Here is a 19,769-nt window from a genome sequence, read left to right as displayed (position 1 = left end):
TTTGGTCCAACACTACCATCTGCTGGGCATAATTGGAAATTAGAAAGTAGCCATACTGGAATATATCCCTCACAGTTGAGGCTATCCAGTTGAGAATTCAGATTAAGGAGTCAAACTGTAAATCCTCTAGAATATAATTTTAGCAAGGAGGGGGAATGCAACCGGATGATTGTTCAGAGCTTACAAAATTAACTTTATGATACATTTATTTTTTATGTTGGGATAGAAAAAAGGAAAACATGATAAAAATCAATCATAGAATTCAAACTCACACATTCCTTTTGAACTCTCTTCCAGATGGTTTTCATGCCGTTAACTTTATCAGCTCTTAGACGTGCACTGTGAAGATCTAAAGTGTCAGACTGAACATGAAAATCTAGTTTTATTTGTCGTGATAAAAGTGGAGCAGGAAATTACTGAAAAGGAATGTTTCAGTTTAGGGCATCAGTGGAGTCTCCTTTCATATCTAAACAGACTAAAGGGTTGCCCAAACTTAAAGATTTTAAATATTTTTTATCAGATTTTCAAAATGTAAGATACCACAAACCAAGCATGACGGTAAGTTTAAGATGCGCCTGGCCTCGTCTGAAATGCGAGAGTAGGTGGCTGCAGTGAGGGGAGGAGTGAAAAAAGTGCAAGCAAGCAAGCTGGACAAGTTCTCTCTTATCGTAGTGGATCAGACACCTACGAGATCAAAGGCGGATCTCGCGGGATTCACGCTCATGTACGATGTTGCTAATAAACTAGATGCAATTTAAGTTATGTTGCTTTTATATGAAAATTAATATGATCAAAAAGACACCAAAGGTAGCCTAGCCTACTTGTTATTTAATTCCAGACGTGTTTATCATTTTTGCTTTAATACAGACATGTTTTTAAATATTTTTTTAAATATGAAAACAATCACATCCATAGAGAGATATCACTGTCAAACAGATTAGGAAGATTCACACATAATTTATACACATAAAAAAAATTATATAAGAGTTTTAAAATCAAACATTTTAAAAGAGAACAATACATCACAGTTGTTTAAACCAATGAACATTAAGCTGTGTCGTCAGCAAGTCGTTTTCCATCGTGCTTGAGATCAGCGCAGGCGGTGGAGAGCAACTGTGTTTAACTGCAGAATCCGACACGTCCGCCTCACCGTTGCGAGGGTTTTTTGTTCCCTATCAGTCGCTCACGTTCAACGTAACATCGATGTGACGACGTAATTGGGATCACTTCAGGGAGCCCGATCAAGAGGGTAGGGGACCTGCATGCATTTTTGGTCGACGAATCGTGCCTAGAATTCGGCCCGGCTAACTCTCACGTGATCCTGAGACCACAACCCGGATACGTGCCCAAGGTTCCTACCACTCCCTTCCGGGACCAGATAGTGAACCTGCAAGCGCTGCCTTCGGAGGAGGCAGACCCAGCCCTGGCTTTTCTCTGTCCCGTTCGCACTCTGCGTCTGTACGTGGACAGAACGCAAAGCCTCAGGACCTCAGATCAACTCTTCAACTGTTATGGAGGCCACCGGAAGGTAAAGGCTGTCTCCAAGCAGTGGATTGCTCAGTGGATAGTGGATGCCATCGCCTTGGCTTACGAAGCCCAAGGCGTGCCCTGCCCGCTCGGGTTGAGAGCCCACTTCACAAGGAGTGCCGCTTCTTCCTGGGGGCTGGCATACGGTGCCTCGCTGACAGACATCTGTAGAGCTGCGGGCTGCGCGACACCTAACACGTTCGCTAGGTTTTATAACCTACGTGTTGAGCCGGTTTCTTCCTGTGTGCTCGCTTCAACCAGCCAGTAACACAGAAGTTCCTGCTCTAGTGTCGGCTTTCTCCACATGGAGCGGATACGTCCGCTTTTTTGCTTCAGTCGAGTTCTTCACTCAGGTGAACCCTGTGAGTTCCTCCGCACCCCTTCGGCGGTCGGACGTCCGACGCCAGGCCTAGTGCTCGTATGCTTGTGTAACTTGTGCTAGGCTGGGTTCCATATGTGGTGATCCCTGCGGCGATCCCATATGCGTATTCTTCCACGATCAGCTCCCTGCAGTAAGCCTGTGTCTTTCCCTTGGCAGAGTCCACTCTGCCATCACTGTCTGGTGTTGCCTCCCCCTTCTTAGGCTGGAGCCACCCCAGTGACATTCCATATGTTGCACTGCCCCTAACCGGCCTGTCCATATGTGTATTCTCCACATGTTACCTCCCTTTGGGCAGGATATGGCTTCCGCAGCGTCCCTCTCCCCTGGAAAGGCACGCTTTCCCAGTGTTATCCAAGAGTGCCACTGTGTGGGGTATAACGGAACAGCAGTTTAAACTCCTCTATGCAGGCCTTCCGCCCCAGCCAGTTGGGGGTCTGTGAGTCTTGCGTAAAGCACTGGATGTGGCAGCAACCACTGCGTTTTCCATGGGATCCCAATTACGTTGTCACGTCGATGTTACGTCGAACGTGAGCGACTGATAGGGAACGTCTCGGTTACTAATGTGACCCTCGTTCCCTGAAGGAGGGAACGGGAGACGTAACGTCCCGTCACCACCGTTGCTGACCATCGCTGTACGGCCGTCACGATCTCGGCTCCTAAGCGAAAAACAATGTGTGCGTGCACCCGCTTCCTGTTTATACCCGCGTTGCGCGGCGGGGCGCGTGGTGCGATTCACACATGCCAACGGTAATTGGCTCGTTCTGTAGACACTTGAAGTTGATAGGGCTCCCTGAAGTGATCACAATTATGAGGGAACGAGGGTTACATTAGTAACCGAGACGATATAGGCTACGTCAGCATGACATCAGAGCAAGGCGGACCACACCGGTAATCGTTTCTGTGCATATTTTGCTCATCTTAAACAAGCATATTTCTAACCGGCATGCATCTCGCGTTGACAACCGGTGATCAGTTCTGCGCAGATTTTGCTCTTCTCAAACGAGCCTATTCAGTTTAGAGCATCAGTGGAGTCTCCTTTCATATCTAAACAGACTCTTTAAAATGTTATCAGATTTTCAAAAAATCATAGATGTAAAAGTTTTGAACACGGGAAATCTCGCAAATCTCTCGCAATCAAACGTGACTCTACAGTAGCCTAAACAAACAAGGCGAACGACGGGTAAGAAGAAATGGCAATAATTGTTACAATTTCGGTTGAAGCAGAGGCAGAAGCAGGATCTAGTAATATTTAATAAACAGTCTCAAACTAAACAAATTAAACTCAGAACAAAAACCAGAACAAACTACACTTGCAACATTAAATAACTGACAAAGAACTTCTTCTTCTTCTTCTTCTTCTTTTCTTTTATTGGCGGTTGGCATACCAATTTGGTGCATTACCGCCACCAACTGTTTGGGGTGTGGAGCTTCAATGCGGATTTCTACTAACATGTAATAATAAAAAATATTTATATATATATATATTCTTGGTTATTATTAAATTCGATCAGATTGGTCTGTTTCTTTAAGGTATCTCATGATAGCTGGCCATGCTGATGGTTTTGATGTAGAAAAGGAAAGTAAACCCTCTACTGATAAATGTGTGTAACCTAATTCTTTAACTTGTTCTAACAGTATGATTCGTTCTGTTCTGTATGCTTCACATTCTATTAATATATGCTCTACCGTTTCTCTCCTGTCACAATTGATGCATAATCCTGTTGCGTGTTTCCCTAAACGACTGAGATTATGATTAAGACCTGTGTGTCCAATTCTTAGCCTTGTGATAACAGATTCCCCCCTTCGTTTCCACCCACCCTGCCTCCTTGTTTTCACTTGTTTCTGTATTTTATATAAAAAACGACCTTTTGTCTCCTTTTCCCATTGTTCTTGCCATAACCTATTGATTCTTGTTTTAATGATACATTTAATTTCCATTTTACTCAATGGAACTGTCCATTTTATGTCTGACTTAAGAGTGTTTTTAGCCAAACGATCAGCTTCTTCATTACCCTCTATTTCAACGTGAGATGGGACCCACATAAAACACACTGTAATATTACGATTTTTTAATCTATATAAACTATGAAAGATTTCATAAATCAAGTCAGGCCTACAAACAGATTTGCAGTTTGCAATACTTATTAATGATGCCATTGAGTCTGAACATATAATATATTGATTAGGCCCAACCTCTTCTATCCATGTGAGTGCTAGTAAAATAGCTAAAAGCTCCACAGTGTACACTGCTAAATGATCTGAAGTTAACTGACAAAGAACAAGACAGAACACAGTGTATAAACAGACAGAACAAAAGAGACAAATTAACAAGACACACCTGAACTGAACTAACTAATCAATAAGTAACTATGGAAACAAACAGGCAGGGGTGGAGGAAGACTAAACTGAACTAATAGACAGAACACAGACAAAGACAGAAATCAAAACAGACTGACAATGTAACATAGTGTTAGTACTGCTTTTTACATAAAATTCACTGAAAAAAGAAAAAGGTTTGGATGAAGCCATGTTATTCTTCCGTCAGCTTGCTTTCTTATATTGGTTAGTTCCACGTGACAATCCACAGTGTGTGTGCGCGTTTGTCCTCAGGGTTTCCCCACACAACAGGATTTCAGATTTAATAACAATAATAGTTCATTACATTTATATAGCGCTTTTCTCTGCACTCAAAGCGCTTTACATAGAAGGGGGGAATCTCCTCAACCACCACCATCGATTTGACATCGATGCGGCCCGACGTTCTTCTGAGCAGATTCAATCACCCTTACCACATCACACTACACAAGAAGGGCTCGTTGCATCCTGCGCTGGACATCCAACCCCACCCACAAGTGTGACGTCAGAAGCCACGCCCGTGTCCAATACATCACCTTGTGACTCCCCGTTCCGCCCCGGAAACCTGATTTGTTGTATGTAGGTTTCCGATTGAAAGGGTTTTTAGAGTAGGATTTGAGTGGTTGTCAGGAAAAGTAGATTTTAGGTGGGTTTCAGTATGTAGGTTCCAGATTAAAAGGGTTTTTTAAGCGCAAGGATAGGTTTTGAGTGGGTTTCAGACAGTGTGGTCTGTCATAGAGAAGGTAAGAATTGGGCTCAAAATCGCCCCGATTATTTTGTAGTGTGTGGAGCCCTTAACAGTGAGAGAAGGATTTCATGCAAACAGTGGACAGGGGTTGCAACATGTGTTTAATATGAATATTATTCTTACCAGCAAAGACAAATGTAATCCAAAATTAGATGTTAAACTGTGATATTCTTTTCCTCTAAAATTATAAAAATATAATTGCAAAAATTAAGGTGTTCACACAAAAAAAACAAGTTGACATTATTTGTAAAAGATCTAAAAAACTTACATTTGACAAAATAATCCACATACAATTCTATTTAAACAAAACTATTTATACAATGTAATGTCAAAAATTATATTATATTTACAGTATATAAGTATTTATAACAGTAAAATAAGTCTTTGTTTATTATAAATAAAAAGACATGAAAAAGGCAACAGTAAAGCCGTTAAATTTAGTCAGCACTACGTATTGTAGTTACGTTTTGCAATTATACGTGTCATATCAAATTTGTAAACATCATCATCTAGAAGCAAACTGCTTTGATAAGTGCACAGTTCTTTATATAGAAGCATTTTGCATTGACTGGTTCCTCTTGCTCTTTTTACCTGTCAATAAACTGAAGGTCCATAGATGTGGCAGGGACCAGCAGAGTTCGTGTGATCGGCTTCACAGTCTTTCCTGAAGGGTCTGGGCGCACTTCATAGTGTTTAATTAACTGCAAAAACAATTTAATAAATAAATAAAACCATATTGAACATTGACAGTTCATTGAAGTTTAGAGAAATCTTAGTTACTCATTGACAAGCAGAATTATCTCTGTAATTGAATCAAAGGTGAAGGACTGCAGACTAGTCAAAGATCTAAAACTAACACACAATATGATCAGCTAAACTGGGACAATCATTGGTGATAAGGATGGGTTAAAAATTCACGGAATGACCTAAAACTGCATTTCTTTGTTTTTCTGGGTAATGGCAAAAATGTGAATATGAGCAAGAAGGTGACTGGCTGCACACTGAATTCAGTACAGACTACAGAAGTCTATCAAAACATTTTTTTTATTTTCTGGATTGCATAGTGCAAAAAGTGCAAAGTGAATTAAAAACAAATGAACAGGAGCAAACGTTTCAGCACATTCCTATCTTCAGTACTCCACATTATTCCAAAAATGTGAATTAGCCATCAGATTGAATCATCTGATGGTGAGGTTAAACAGAAAATGTTTCTATTAATATAATAACACAAACATCTGCTCAGCTATGGAAGGGTGCAGACAGTGACTGTGCTGACAGATATGCACTCTTACCCGTGACAAAAGGAGGTACATCTCCAGTTCAGCCACTCTGCGGCCCAGGCAGGCGCGAATGCCGAAGCCAAACGGCACAGACCCAAAGGGGTGCTGGTTTAACTGCTTCTGCCCCCGGATCCATCGCTGGGGGAGAAAAGCAGAAGGATTGGGAAACACCTTCTCATCATAGGACACCGCAAAGTGGCAGAGGTGGAACAGAGTCTGGAAAACACAGAATAGAACAGAACACAGAACAGCTGATTAGTTTGGACGTCCATTTACAGGTGAGTTTATGGAATGGAGGTTTGTAGTTCAGCTTACGTTTTTAGGGAACAGATGGTCACCAACCACTATTTCACTTTCAGCAACAACACGAGCATTTCCAGGAACCACTGGATATAACCTGAGAATGTCAGAGAACATGTTTTGAAGGTAATTTAGCAGGCTAACACAACACCTGAAATCGCATACTGTATAGTAGGTACTACATTAGGTTTGACTTGCTTCGAAAACGTTAAAAAAGTATGTTCTTCTATGTACTGTGAATGTGTGTAGTATGAATGAAATTTGGATGTACTACATTCGGCATGTGGTCATTATCATGTTGACTCACTGACATTCACAAAATCACAAAGGGCCTGTTTTCTCTCTGACGCTGAACTAGCATATTAGACAGCTCTTTTTGCTCTTATTAAATATGTTTCTGACAGTATAATGGAGAGATACGGTATATGCTGTACCGAAGAGTCTCTTTCACGATGGCCTTTAGCAATGGCATCCTGGTGATGTCATCACTGCAGGGCACCTTGTCCCCCGGGCAGATGCTGATCACCTCCTCATGCAGCTTCTGCTGGATCTCTGGCTCCCGTGCCAAGTGATACAGCGCCCAGGAAATAGTGTTTGAAGTCTAAATTGAGCACACATTGAAAACTTTCAATTGAAAACACTAAATACTAGTGACACTATTTTCTTTCGTTTTAAATCAAATGTTGCAAAACAGTGCATTGCCTCTGTAAAGAGTGAAGACACTTACAGTGTCGACTCCAGCCAGCAGAAGCTCTGTAATGCTTCCCAAAACCTCCGTGAAGGACATCTGTTCACTGGTCAGGAGGTGTGTGAGATACTCGCCCTCCACTGGCTGTCCAAGTTTCACCATTTCCTCAATCTCTGTCATCTTCTTCTGCACCAGTTCATCCGCTGTGCAAAAAACTGAATATTTAAGGATGACTTCCATGCTGACAACTCATTACTATAGTTTGAATATAGGTGCTCTACTACACCACCATTCAAAAGTTTGGAGTTGGTAAGATTTGTTAATGTTTTTGAAAGAAGTCTCTTATTCTCATCAAGGCTGCTTTTATTTGATCTGTAAAAATACAGTCAAACAGGAATACTGTGAAATATTATTATTATTTAAAATAACTGGTACTCTATTTTAATATAATTTAAAATGTAATTTATTCCTGTGATGGCAGAGCTGAATTTCCAGCCTCATTACTCCAGTCTTCAGTGTCACATGATCCTTCAGAAATTAGAATATGCTGCTCAAAAAACATTTATTATTATCAATGTTGAAATAGTTGTGCTGCTTAATGTTTAGTGGAAAATCTGGATTCTTTGATGAATAAAAAGTTCAATAGAACAGCATTTATTTGTATTATAAATATTTTGTAACATTATAAATATCTTTACTGTCATTATTGTTTAATTCATCACTAAATAATAGTATTAATTTACTTTTTTTTATCTGTAACACTTTATTTTACAGTGTCATTGTTACGTTACATGTAGTTACTATAATAACTGTAAATTATGCATAATTACATGCAACTAACCCTAAACCAAACCCTAACCCTGACCTTATAGTAAGTACATGTAGTTAATTAATATTACTCAGTACTTAAATGTATAATTACACTGTAACAAGGACACCTTAAATAAAGTGTAACCAAAAAATCTTACCAACCTCAAACTTTTGAACAGTAGTGTATATATAAACATGGCAATAAAAAAACTTTTATTATTAAAAGAAAAAAAGAAAAAAACTAACCAACTTTGAACAAATGGTCCCAAACAGCCACAAAATGCTTCCAAAAAGGCATGTAGGGCCAGATAGATTTGGGAAAAAGGATCACGATGGGTGAAAGACGGAACATCTCCCCCACAGAGAAGATAAACTTCTGTGTTTCTTCAGGAACCACATCATTAAGACACCCCATACGAGTTTCAAATAACACTGAGCAAATTCCTGATGAGAAAGAGAATAACAATATTACTGTGATGGACACAGTGCTTGTTACCAAATATATATAAAATATAACAAAACAATGAATCTAAAACACAGAGGTGGACAGTAACAAAGTACATTTACATGAGTACTGTACTTAAGTACACTTTTTGAGTATCTGTACTTTACAAAAAAAAAAATTCTGGAAACTTTTTACTTTAACTTCACTACATTTGAAAGGCAAATATTGTACTTTTTACTCCACTACATTTCTGTCAAGGTCGTTGAGTAAAAAGTAGTAACGTCAGTTAGGGGATGAAAGTCAGATTGACGTCAGAAACCGACGATGGATTGATGTCAGAACCCGACAATATGTTGTTTTCTGACGTCAACCCGATTTTCATTTTCAAACACAATACAACGTCTGTCCAACGTTGGAGATTAATGTCTATCTGACGTTGGATTCTGACATCAACCTGATTTTCATTTTCAACGTTGGGTTTGGTCTTCTAAATGCGAATGTTGTCATTGTTTTGGTGCACACTAGCTTATAGATAACAGTAAGGCTAACATATTCATACTAAAAGTCCAAAAACTTTAAATAAGGCACTATTTGATGCAACAGCCATTTGGGTGTCCGAAACCATTTTGGACGTTATTGAGTGCACTTATTCAATCTCACATTCAATCCCACTACTGGAACTGTGTGCTAGAAATAAATTTGATATTGATATGAGGGTAGGTATGCAGGCATAGATTCAGAGGCATAAGGTACTGTAAGTATTACATACAACAATGCAAGAATAATAAAACAATTCATTGACATTTACTTTGTACTTCTGATACTTAAGTACTTTTAAAAACGAGTACTTCTGTACTTTTACTTAAATAAAAATCGGTCTTCACAACCAACTTAATGTAATCGGTCGTTACATTACTTGTAACAGAGTAATATTTGACAAGTAGTATCTGTACTTTCACTCAAGTAAGGAAGTTGTGTACTTTGTCCACCTCTGCAATACTAGTAGGCTATTTGAGTTTATCTGTAAGCCCAAGATTTTTGAGAGCACAATTGCTTTCCAGGTCTTCTTTTGACATTGATCTATTTGAAAGGAAGAGAAATTAAGATAAAGTCTGCTGCACTTCACTAGAAGCTATGGTAACCAGTGGCCTTTGTTATCTGATGTGTGGCATTGACCCTTTGTACTCACATGATTCACTCCTGTAAATCAGCAATTCATTAAAACTCTGCTATTATGAATGCCTGGAAATGTCTTTATGGCACAGCCTAATTATCTTGACCTTGTAATTACCCAGTATTACCTTCAAAAGCGAACTTGTACAATTCTCCTGCCAAGTCATACACCATAACGTCATTGCCTTTTGTTGTCTTAAGCTTAGCCACCTTCTCAATAAAGTCGCTCACCACGCTATTAATGGCATTAGTGTAGGAGGACACGTGTTTGGGCTTCAGCATGCGAGGATTTAGTATGCTTCTGATGCGCTGCCACTCCGCTCCCATTCTGTAACAGGACAACACATATATTATGAGTAGTACTGCCATTTCTGTAAGCATAATGACTGTCACACATGATAATTTGCAATGATATATCATTTTATATTTAAAATAAGTTCAGAACATTGAGTATGAGGTATTTTTGATCAAATCCATGCAGTGTCCTCATGGTCATTCTATGATTGACCTCTGAACAGTGAAAGATACACTCTTAAAAATAAAGATCACAAAAGCAGGTTTTCGCAGCAATGCCATAGAAGAAGAGGTTCCCTAAAGAACCTTTCAGTGAACAGTTCTTAAAAGAACCATTAGTTTCTTAGTGTAAAGAGCATTTTTAATAACTATAAAGAACCTTGTGTAAAATGGAAAGGTTACATGGATGTTAATTTTCAAGCTTTTTAAGAGTGTAGCCCTCTGTTTGCTTTAGGTTTGGCGGATAGGGTTCCTCAAAACCAGTTTTCCCATTTACACTTGCATCTATTGATTGCTTCTGTTGTCCTCCTTTACAGAGGAGTTTCACTGTACTTTCATTGTTCAATGTAAGATCTCAAAAACAATTCCCTATTTTCCTCAGGGTTATGAAGCATACAAATTACAAGAACTGTTTGATTTATTGTTTGACGCGCAGCGCCCTCAAAAATGTTTTGTCATCAACTGCAAGCTGCTATTCAATACATGTTTAGACATGCACAGTATATTTGTGGCTGTGACTTTTTGTGTATACTTTTGCAGCATAGCTCACATCTTTATGGCTTTACATTATCTTTGCAATGAATGCATAAGTGACAGATGAATGCTTGTACCAGTCTCCAGTGTTACTCACTCTGTGAGGGGTCCATAGGCATGATTCCGGAGTTTCCGGTAGCCTCTCCAGTGGGGCATGTCAGTGCGGATGGGGTGGCGACCCTCTTGCCGCAAAACCTGTTCTATGAGGTCTGCACTGGCCACATTAACAATAACCAATGGTCCATATTTGGACTTCCAAAGTGGGCCGTAGATTTTGCTGTGCTCTATCTGCATTAATTACAAATTTTAAAGTAAATAAACAAAAAAGATTCAGTAAAACATTTTAACCTCACACGACCAACATGAAAAAAATTCTTATAAATTCTTAAAAGTTTCATATTATCATTTGTTTTCATGTTTATATATGCCTAAAAATAGAGAGAGTGGAGAGTCAGTTAGCAGTGGCATAAATTCGCCCAACAGCAATGTGACAGACTGATAGGGAGCATGCCACGACGCATGAAAGTTAAAACTTATGTTGTTTAAAAATTTATACAGAATTGTTTTATTTGCATTATTCAAGGTCTGAAAACATGGCAACTGTTTTTCTTTATTTTGACCAGCTATCAAATGACTTTATGTGACATTTGGAATAAATGTTGTCAGTGGTTTAGAGTGGTCTCTTTTTTTTTCTTCAGAGCTGTATATATATATATATATATATATATATATATATATATATATATATATATATATAATATATATATATATATATATATATATATATATAATATATAATATATATATATATATATATATATATATATATATATATATATATATATATATATACATACATACACACACACACACACACACACACACTGCACGCACAGTACTGTGCAAAAGTCTTAGGCACGTTAGTATATGACCGTGTTTTGGAAAAAAAACATTTATTTCATAATCTGATAGCTATATATATATACATACATATATATGTTTATAAAGTTATAGTGTTTGTGGTTCATGTAGGGATATGAGAGCCATTCGTATAGATTATTGACATTTTCATGGAAAGTACCATCTCATTCATTAAAAGTGGTATAAGACATAAAACATGAAGCAAACATGACGATTTTGAGTTTAAACTAATATATCAGTGCAACACTAAACCCAGTAGACTACGTTTTTATGAATCTTTACCTGCATTTGATGTGTCGTTTGAAAATAACCTTTTCCAAAAAGCCAGTATAATGATGTCAGAAAGCTAGGACCATCCAAGTCGTCCATGGTTTTTTGTTTATCACCACCTATCAGTGTACTGGTTGTCCGAGTCCCAACGCTGAGGAATATAGATGACAAGCATTGTATTCCACTGCTGTCCTGCTTACATAAAAATAATCCAGTTCTAAGAAAGGAATTGGAAAACATATCTAATCTCGCAGTCCACAGCACAGAGGATGTACAAGAGTCCTGCTACAGCAATGGTCTGCCCTGTAATGGCAGTCTGTGCCAGAAGCAGCTCTTCTTCCCCTGCGCATGAACTTGAGTAAACTCGCTAGTCATCGTCGTGATTCTGTAAAAGCCGCCAGTGTTACAGTCTTACCTCCACGGCAACCGTTGTTTCCGACAAAATACTGTTGCTACTTAATAAACAACGATGTAAGAAGCTTGCTGGGTGTTACTGTCATTTCAAGCGAGTGTATAGTAGCCTTTCGAAAGCTTGGAGTTGGTAAGAGTTTTTAATGCTTTTGAAAGAAGTGTCTCTTATGCTCACAACACAAAGGCTACATTTATTTAATCAAAATGACAGTAAATCAGTAATATTACAAAATAATATAATTAAAAATGTAAATAACAGCTTTCTATTTTATTGTTTACATTTTTATCTATCCCTGTGATGGCAAAGCTGAAAACATTTTTGTTGTTGCTACAAAAAGACCTTTTAATGCAAGTCAATATATCTAAAAATGTCTTTGCAAATCAAATGATGGTTGGCACTGAAACTGAAAGTACAAAATATAAACTCAAGCAAATGAAACGTGGAAATAATTTACCTGGTTATATAAATGTTCTAATGAAAATCTGACAGTGTTTTGGAAAAAAAAAGCTATATGGAAATCTTTATATTTTGATGGTAGTGACAACTACTATCAAGTAGCCATGGTTTTATTGAAGTAGTAATAATAAATGTGGCAAATGTAGGTATTTTGAAACTTGTTTCCCTGCCAAATTTCTGTAATTGTATTGAAAATTAGTAAGTTCATGTTTATATACATCCTTCCCTTGGGTCATTTTATTTTATTTTATTTTTGACCCCCTTAGGAATGAATGGAATGTTTCAGTACACATAGAAAACGCTCAAAATTCAAACTAAAAATGCAAAAACTTCTCTACATGTGTAGCCTACCTCAATGCAAACTGAAGAAAAGTGACTTAGCACCCAGCGGAACAGCTCATTTGCTCCAAATAGAGCTACAAGGCCATCTAGTGGCAAGAGTCATGAAATATCATGTTATAATATTTTTTTCCACAAGAAGTCGGCAAAGACACCCAAGATATTTTGATCTGAATTAAAAGGGCATGAAATTATGAGTTATTTTGAAGTGAAGTTGAAAGAATGTGAGGAATGTGCTTAAATTACTATTTATTTATCAAATCTATTCATTTAAAGGTAAATAAAATGTCAAATAAATCTCCCAAAAAATTGCATTAAAAAATAGAAAGAAAAAAATATATAAAAATGAAATAAAATAAGCTTTCTGGACAAAAAGGGCTTCGGGTCATTTTGACCCGTGAGGGAAAGATGTGTTACAAAGTGCGAGGGAAGGAGAGATGGTTGAATGCACACACCAAAAAAAACTAAATATTTCCACAGTAGAAGATGATCTTTGCTTCAGAAATAAACCAATGCCTGTTTTTAAAGTCTGTGCCTCTAAAAAGTCATATAAAAAATACATAAAATGATTGCATAATGTTCAAAAAGATTGACTGCATATTGAAACCCTCAGCATAATTGAAGTAATGCTTGATCAAGTTATTCTTGCCACAACATGAAGCTACTGTAGGTTAAAACTTTGCAGCTCAGATGCTTGAAAAAAGGTGTTCTATGAAAATTATCAACAAATAAACATTGCAAAACAAGTCTTTATTTGTCTATACACAATTTGAGTGATCAAACATCTCCCACAGAACAACATTTACCACATCAGTCAACCTTACTATTGTAGAATACATAGGATGGCACGTCATATTTTGCAATTAGTGCTCAAGAAGGGCTGGATAAAGACATCCTTTAAGAGTGAAGAGTGTAGCTTTTGGGCCTGCCAGAGGCGTACAGTAAGACACACACGACACATAGGCTTCTACATCTAAATAGAGATTACATCTTAAGGAATCCAAGCAGGAATTTAAAACAATGGGTAAACTTCAATGCAAGAGAATGGGATGGATATTCAAAATACACCTTATGTACAAGGCACAGTTTGTTATGAACAAATGTCTCTGAATCATCAAAGAAAAAAATTCAAGTATTGCAGGTCGGGTAATGTGTAAATATCTGAGATTGCTGAGACTGAGCTTGGCACATTAATGCACTCATGCTCCTTAAGATTCCTAATATTCTGCTGATTCACATGTGCTTGAGAATGTTAAGCTTCAAAAAATATATATATTATAACATGACCATGGTGATCTTTCTAAACAGTTATCTCAGAAATAGATATAATTCTATAACCTTTGAGGAAGCAACTATAGGACATTCCTATAAAACTAACATCTATGCAGTAGCATTCTTAACAAAATAAATACTTTTTCTTAATTTACTAATAAAGCAAACCCCCCAGCTTTGTGTCCAATGACAGCTTGTGCTGATGCAAGTATTACTAAGAAACTAGGGGAAAGAAAAGATTTCATAACTAAAAAGTTGATAGGGACAGTGATAACAGATACTGTACTTCCTGAAAACATGACTCTTTCAGCATCAGATGTCCAACAAGTCTTTGCAATCAGTCATCGTCACTTTCACTCCCAGACTCACTCAACTGGAGATCATTTTCTGGAATAAATCAAATATTAGCATTTTAGACACACAAAAGATAACGCCAGACCAACTAAAATCCCCCAGCAGCCCTGAAACTCACTGAGCGTGTTGATGAAATGCCCGCTGCTCTCTTCCACGCGGCTTTGAGATGCGTTGAGGGCAGAGGTGCTCTGTGGGGGGGCTGGGGGCGCATTATGCGGAGGGCGACTCTCGTCCTCAGAGTCGCTGCTGGAACTGTCCCCACTACTGGATGAGGAGGAACTGTGGGAATCTGAGGAGCTGTCTCCACTGCTCATCTGCTCCATGTCACGCGCCTCGGCCATGAGCTCTGCACAAACACATGAAAACTAGAAGGATTCACAAAAGAATTCAAGTACTATTCAAGAATTCTTTTATACTAGCATTTACTAACACTAAAAGTTTAGGGTCTGTTTTGAACATATTTGAAAATATTACAATTTGTTATTACTATTTAAAATGACTGTTTCTAATATAGCCGGGTACACAACGTGCAATTTTGGCCACAATTCCTAGGCCAAAAGTTTGACATGTTCACCGACAGCAGAGTAATGACCAAGATCAAATCTTACCTCCAACAAAATGTTGGCAGTGTCGGAAGATTTGACGCACAGTCCTGTAGTGTGGCTTCTACTACGACTACAAGCAAATTAAAAACCAATAGTAGCGCAGAACCAGATGACGCAATTAGTGAGACAACAACAACAAACCCCCACTTGCTCCACACACACATCTTTTACCCCAGTTTTCTTTTCTAAGAAAAAACACGATCAAAATTAACGCTAGAGATGGTTTTTGTTTGCTAGCCACAATTTTTATCCCGCATGTAAATGCAGCTCAGTCACCGAATGTGTCACGGCTTGATGATGTAAATCCCAGGACAGTCTTTATTACATGAAATCATTCTAATATGCTGATTTTCTGTTCAAGAAACATGTCAAAAACAGTTGTGCTGCATAATATTTTTGTGGAAATCACAATACAATTTGCCAGTTTGATTAAAGGTGCTCTAAGCGATGTTGGGTGACGTCACTTCTTGTTGACGTTCAAAGTATTGTCAAACAAAACGGAGGCTAGCTCGACCCTCCCTCCTCCTCATCCCGTCCCCTCCCCCTCCCTTCCGTGCTTCCTGAAAAACCAAACTGGTTTAACCCACCTGTCCAGCAAAAACAGAGCCACCTGAATATCAGATTGGAAGCCCTTCTGCCGGCGGAGTTTTCTCCACCGTTTGAACGCTTTCGCGCCACCGTTCGCGCGTTCCTTCTCCTTTTCCCTATTCTTTGTTATTTGTTCATCGGAACGTTGTCTCTTTGGTCATGTGTCGGCCATATCAAAATTCTCAAGAATATACATTTTTAATGTTAGTCGTTGTCTAGGACATCTCACCTCTAGCTAACTTCCCTCTTCATGCTTCTCTCTCCTCCACTCCCCACACCCCCCTTCATGTGCACGCGCACTAACCCCCCAACCCCAAATCATTCTTGTAGGTTATTGTCTAGAACATTGTTTGTTATGTTTCGTGGTCCAGGCTGGGCCAGTTTGTTTTTGTTGCCATTTGTGTAGCCTGGGCTGTCTACAGAGACCGCGTTTTATTACAGTGTGTTCAGTGGACAGGCAGCTAGCGGATAGTGAGGTTTGCTGTATGTGACAAAAAAAAATTCGGCCTAAAAAACGTGTGACATCGCTTAGAGCACCTTTAATAGAAAATTTAAAAGAGCAGCTTGCTGAATAAAAGTGTTAATTGCCTTTATTTAAAAAAATCTTAATTACCCCAATCTTTTCAACGGTAGTGTATTTTTTTTCCATGTTTTTGGTCCATCAAGCTGGTGTCCTGCTAATTGTACTAACTGAACTAGTCAAAAACCTTGTTTGCTACTCTTTCCTTCCAGCTTTTAGCAAGACACACACATTACCTCGCTCAATATCATCCATGGGAGATGATGGAGACATTTTCTCCTTAGGAGGAGAGCTCTTGGTGCTGGAGGGAGCCTTGCTTCCACTGCCTGTCTTCATCTGCTGACTGAGCCTGCTGGTTTGCTGCTCCAGCCGTGACTGAACCTTACTGCTTCCTTCAGCCCTGCAAAGAAAGCAGGATTTAACAGTTTATTTACTTAATACAAGCTTTAAAGAAATATATCATGAAATAAATTATAAATCCATATGAATTGGAACACAAAAGCTATATTACCTGGTCTTCTTGACTGCAATGTTACTGCTGAGTTTCTCCAGACGATACTCTCCTGTGTCATGGTTAACAATGAGAATACATTCTTTCATATAAGGCCTTTTGGAACCTTTAAACACAGTAACAGGTGCTGTGGATCCCTGTGAAGGTTGACGAGTGAGAAAAAGATTCAGCTGAATTATCTGTGCTACATAAAATAACTGTTTCGTAGAATAAGGTTATCAAACCTACCTCCAAGTTCGGTAGCGTGATTGTAACTTGCTCTCCTTTGCCCACTTCCAGATCCCCCTCACATGTTGTGTCAATGGAGGCTGGTTTAAAATCATCTATGAACAGGAAGAAAACATTCATATTTCATAATCAGATGAGCAATTGCTGACTTAAGTTGTGTAGCACTACTGTAGAACCTACAGAGGGCGCACGTGTCCTATTATAATATAAAGTCATTAATTCCTCGTGAATTTAATGTTGCCCAATATTTCATTTTAAACCACAGTTCGTTTAGGATGTTTCCATTATAAGCACAAAGACAGATCCTTTTTTTTATTTATTTTTTTATTTCCAAACAACATTACAAATCTGATCTTTATCCAGCAAGGTGGAAAAGCACATAGCTGCCTTCTCATATGCCTGTCCGTTTTGTTTAAAAACAACGCACGGTTTCAGTATCAACGTACAAAACAGCTCCTTTTATTTTTCAAAATATGTTTTCTATTAATGAGTGTATATGAATATTCTAATATACAGATAATAATGTAAAAGATACCACTTACATCGTACCGTGTGGAATGCACTTTTAGGTTGTTTCTCAAAGGTTTCGCCTAGTTTGAGAACGTGCTCTTGATTGTCAAAGTTTGAATATGCTGTTCCATTCATTCTAATCACAATGTTCAACCATATATTAGCAGTTTTCAACTTTCTACTTGATTCGATACCATCTACGGCAGAAATAGACACCTCACTTCTGGACCCGTTGCTTGCGCTTACTACGCTGTGATTGGCTGCGTTTGTGCTCTTGGTTACGCCTCATTGGAGCTTAACTTCAATGTAATTGGTTAAGAAAACTGTCAGTCAACGCTTACGCAACGTCAGACGGAAGTATCCTTTTGTACCCCACCGCATGGTGCCCTCTAGTGCTTTATAATAAAATTGTCCTTTTTTTTTGTCTCACAGATTCAGAACAGAAAATTTGCAATAGTAACAAAAAAGATTTTTATGAATAAGTATGACATATTGAACAGTAGTGTAAGTCCAAAATAAATATTTTAACGTATGTTATCATATTATATATAATATAAACATATAATACATTTCTAATGACATGAATTATTTTGCATTAGCCTATATTAAATAGCCTAATAATAATATGACTGCAGAATAGACTTCCCTTTGATCATGGTGCAGCATAAAGGTGCGATTACGTCATTTACGTGCTTTAATATAATTTTGTAGCATAATTTTATTTCCGTTTCACACAGAATATGGGGTCGTAGTTTATTTGCAGCTCATGGCACATTACATTGATCATGCAAACTCCATTATACAAAAGCTCAGATTTTTTTTTTACAGCTCTTTGAAACTCATCCAAATTCTTGAAATGCATAATTCTTAATGAGAGAAAATTGTGTTAGAAAAATGCTAAATAAAATAATTTTCTTTGCAATATGGTGGCCACTGCCAGGTAATATACACAGTCATTGTGGACTCAGCAATGGTGGACAGATCATGATTTTTCTCCATTAAATGATTGGCTGAGATCAGGACTCCTGGCCAAACAGACTGATTTATCCAAGTAATGGTCATTAGGGGAGTCATTACAGAATTGCTGTTCTTTCCTCAATTGCTTACTGGCCAAATAACGTTTTATTTAATTTTAATGAGAGCTGACAGCTTTGCTTGAAGAGAAAGTTTAAAGGGTTAGTTCACCCAAAAATAAGTTTTCTGTCATTAATTACTCACCCTCATGTCGTTCCAACCCCATAAGACCTTCTTTCATCTTCGGAACACAAATATAGATATTTTTATGAAATCTGAGAGCTTTCTGACCCCCCATAGACTGCAACGTTATTACCACTTTCAAGGCCCAGAAAGGTAGTAAAGACATTGTTAAAATAGTCCACGTGACTACAGTAAATCAACCTTAATGTTATGAAGTGACGAGAATACTTTTTGTGCGCAAAAAAAACAACAAAAATAACAACTTTATTCAACAGTTTCTTCTCTTCCATGTCAGTAAACAATGATGCACTTCCGGATTCTACATCAGAACGCCGGCTCAGTATTGGCTGGCTCTTGCGTCAGCATCACACGCATGCGTCATGGTGCCCACGTGAACAGCGAACAGCAACAGTCACATGGACTATTTTAACGATGTCTTCACTATACTTTCTGGTCCTTTAAAGTGGTGATAACGTTGCAGTCTAAAGGGGATCAGAAAGCTCTCGGATTTCATCAAAAAGATCTTAATTTGAGTTCCGAGGGTGAGTAATTATTAACTAACCCTTTAAGAAACATTTACTATAGTAGTGATGCAGCAAAATTATGTTTTTAAAGAAACACTGGAACTAAAATTAAAGTTTTAATTAGTTTTAATCAAGTCTCGGTTGATTCTGTTCTGTTCACCCTGAACAGAATTCTGTTCAGGGTGTCGTGGTCACAGGTTCGTAACGTTTTTTTTTTTTGACAATGAGCCACCACTCAATATTTAGGCCAAACCAATTTTATATATACCTACTCTAGAATCAATTTCTTTAGGGCACGGTGAAGTGT

The 19,769-nt window shown here is 38.1% G+C and overlaps 2 protein-coding genes across 2 annotated transcripts; both read right to left on the bottom strand.

The window, feature by feature from the left end:
* Positions 1 to 44: 44 nt before the first annotated feature.
* On the bottom strand, positions 45 to 12,321 carry cyp27a3 (cytochrome P450 family 27 subfamily A member 3). The gene is made up of 9 exons (XM_082175907.1): positions 11,959 to 12,321; positions 10,853 to 11,043; positions 9,837 to 10,036; positions 8,337 to 8,534; positions 7,320 to 7,483; positions 7,027 to 7,193; positions 6,608 to 6,689; positions 6,305 to 6,508; positions 45 to 5,713 (listed from the first exon to the last, which is right to left on the bottom strand). The coding sequence occupies exons 1-9, from the start codon at positions 12,184 to 12,186 to the stop codon at positions 5,600 to 5,602; spliced, it is 1,548 nt and encodes a 515-aa protein (XP_082032033.1). The 5' UTR covers positions 12,187 to 12,321; the 3' UTR covers positions 45 to 5,599.
* A 1,563-nt stretch (positions 12,322 to 13,884) lies between these two features.
* eaf2 (ELL associated factor 2) lies at positions 13,885 to 17,988 on the bottom strand. Its single transcript, XM_082175910.1, has 6 exons — positions 17,774 to 17,988; positions 17,232 to 17,326; positions 17,004 to 17,140; positions 16,729 to 16,892; positions 14,898 to 15,125; positions 13,885 to 14,812 (listed from the first exon to the last, which is right to left on the bottom strand). Exons 1-6 carry the CDS (start codon positions 17,874 to 17,876, stop codon positions 14,763 to 14,765), a joined length of 777 nt encoding a protein of 258 aa, XP_082032036.1. The 5' UTR covers positions 17,877 to 17,988; the 3' UTR covers positions 13,885 to 14,762.
* Between the last annotated feature and the right edge of the window lie 1,781 nt (positions 17,989 to 19,769).

This window comes from Leuciscus leuciscus (assembly GCF_965113295.1).
Source record: "Leuciscus leuciscus genome assembly, chromosome: 7".
Lineage (NCBI taxonomy): Eukaryota > Metazoa > Chordata > Actinopteri > Cypriniformes > Leuciscidae > Leuciscus > Leuciscus leuciscus.
This window is presented reverse-complemented; position numbering and strand designations above follow the sequence as displayed.

What these genes read in the sequence shown, in the direction of transcription:
- cyp27a3 (XM_082175907.1), bottom strand. Translation starts at nt 12,186, where the DNA reads ATGTTTTCCAATTCCTTTCTTAGAACTGGATTATTTTTATGTAAGCAG. An exon ending in GTACAAGTTCGCTTTTGAAG is followed by an intron (nt 8,535 to 9,836) that starts GTAATACTGGGT and finishes CTTTCTCATCAG; the next exon opens with GAATTTGCTCAGTGTTATTT. An exon ending in TGTACCTCCTTTTGTCACGG is followed by an intron (nt 5,714 to 6,304) that starts GTAAGAGTGCAT and finishes TTGTTTTTGCAG; the next exon opens with TTAATTAAACACTATGAAGT.
- eaf2 (XM_082175910.1), bottom strand. Translation starts at nt 17,876, where the DNA reads ATGAATGGAACAGCATATTCAAACTTTGACAATCAAGAGCACGTTCTC. An exon ending in TCACGCTACCGAACTTGGAG is followed by an intron (nt 17,141 to 17,231) that starts GTAGGTTTGATA and finishes CAACCTTCACAG; the next exon opens with GGATCCACAGCACCTGTTAC. An exon ending in ATTGCAGTCAAGAAGACCAG is followed by an intron (nt 16,893 to 17,003) that starts GTAATATAGCTT and finishes CTTTCTTTGCAG; the next exon opens with GGCTGAAGGAAGCAGTAAGG.